Below are 1,346 nucleotides of genomic sequence, written 5' to 3' on the forward strand. Positions count from 1 at the left end.
GACATCTCAGAATTTTTAAATTAAAACAACAAAAGGGACAGGTTCCTTCAATCCATCTAGAAATAGTCTTTGTTGCCCTCCAGAGGAATCTTCCAAAGGAATCTGGCAATTCTTTAGGCAAAAAACAACATAAACTAAAGGCAGAATTACAAAAAGCTCCTCATGATAACTTCTAATGAAAATCTTTCCACATAAGGTTTCTAAATTTCCATAAAAGAAAAGAATAAAGATGCTTTGCATTTTCATATCAAAGAGAAACACGGATGGGTAAATAAGCAAGGAAAAAATAAAAAAAAAAATCAAAGCTCTAATACTAGCAGTTCCACAAAAAGCAGGCAACTTTATTCTAGCAACAAATTTATTGAGCTTGCAGGAGGCTGGCTCTAGGGCAGGTTCCCATGGATACCCGGCCAGGAGGAGCACAGGGGGTGCTGCAGGCTGTGCACACGCGGCCGGCCGGGACTCCTGGAGGCAGTGCTGAGGCTGACACGGTACCTGCGGAGTTCTCGCCGTTCTGCTCATCCCGCAGGCTCTGCTGGCTCAGCTCTGTCACCAAGCGAACCGCCTGCTTCCTCCCCTCCTCGTCCCCCGACTCCTCGGACTCGATCCTCTTATCCACTGCACAAGACACAGAAATTCACAATCAGGCTTTTCCCAGCAGCGGGGCACGGGGCAGGAGCAGCAGGCAGAGAAAATAACCAGGATTCACATAAACGACTAGGCAGTTAGTAGAAATCCTAAGTTAACTAAATGAAAGGTTTAGTCTTAAATAAAAGGCCTCTTACCCCTTGTTTCTACTTTGATTTTGGATGCACTTTTTCCTCCCATCACATCTTCCTAAAACCAACAATCTGGGAAGAAGACTGGAGGAAAAAGGAAATTTCTTAGATCAATGAAGTGCAATTCCAAAGATTACGGAGATGGAATTAGAACGATTACATTTTAAGAGCTTTTAGACTTAAAAAAAAAAAAAAAAAATCAGTATCCTGTACAATAGTACCAATGACACGAAGTGAAGGCACGGATAAAAAAAAAATCCTAGCAGATAAGAGCAACCTCCCCAGAACAACCTGTCAGATCCCTTCACGCTCACCGAGCCACAGCTCCGGTGGCCACCCTGAGCCTGGACCAAGCTCTTCGCTGGCCCCCTCAGCCTTTCCTCTCGTCTCACCAGGGCACTAAGGAAAACCAGCGCCATCCAGAAGCTTTCTTTCTCGTTATCTTTACTCTTTACGTCACGGCCATCTCCACAACCCCACTCGTTCTCCCTGTGGGCACGGAGCCGGCGGGGATCCCGCCCTGCGGTGACACCCCGGCCCCGGCAGGGCCCGGCCACCGGCCCTCGG

The 1,346-nt window shown here is 47.2% G+C and overlaps 1 protein-coding gene across 1 annotated transcript in view; it reads right to left on the reverse strand.

Annotated features, from left to right (window-relative positions):
* PPP1R7 (protein phosphatase 1 regulatory subunit 7) overlaps positions 1–863 on the reverse strand; it is a 15,075-nt gene extending 14,212 nt beyond the window's left edge. The window contains exons 1-2 of the mRNA XM_005425065.2: positions 786–863; positions 496–618 (exon numbers count right to left, since the gene is read on the reverse strand). Coding sequence (XP_005425122.1) covers positions 496–618; positions 786–828 — 166 coding nt within the window. The 5' untranslated portion in view covers positions 829–863. The remainder of the gene's footprint in view (positions 1–495; positions 619–785) is intronic.
* Between the last annotated feature and the right edge of the window lie 483 nt (positions 864–1,346).

This window comes from Geospiza fortis, unplaced genomic scaffold (genome assembly GCF_000277835.1).
Source record: "Geospiza fortis unplaced genomic scaffold, GeoFor_1.0 scaffold118, whole genome shotgun sequence".
Classification (NCBI taxonomy): Eukaryota; Metazoa; Chordata; class Aves; order Passeriformes; family Thraupidae; genus Geospiza; species Geospiza fortis.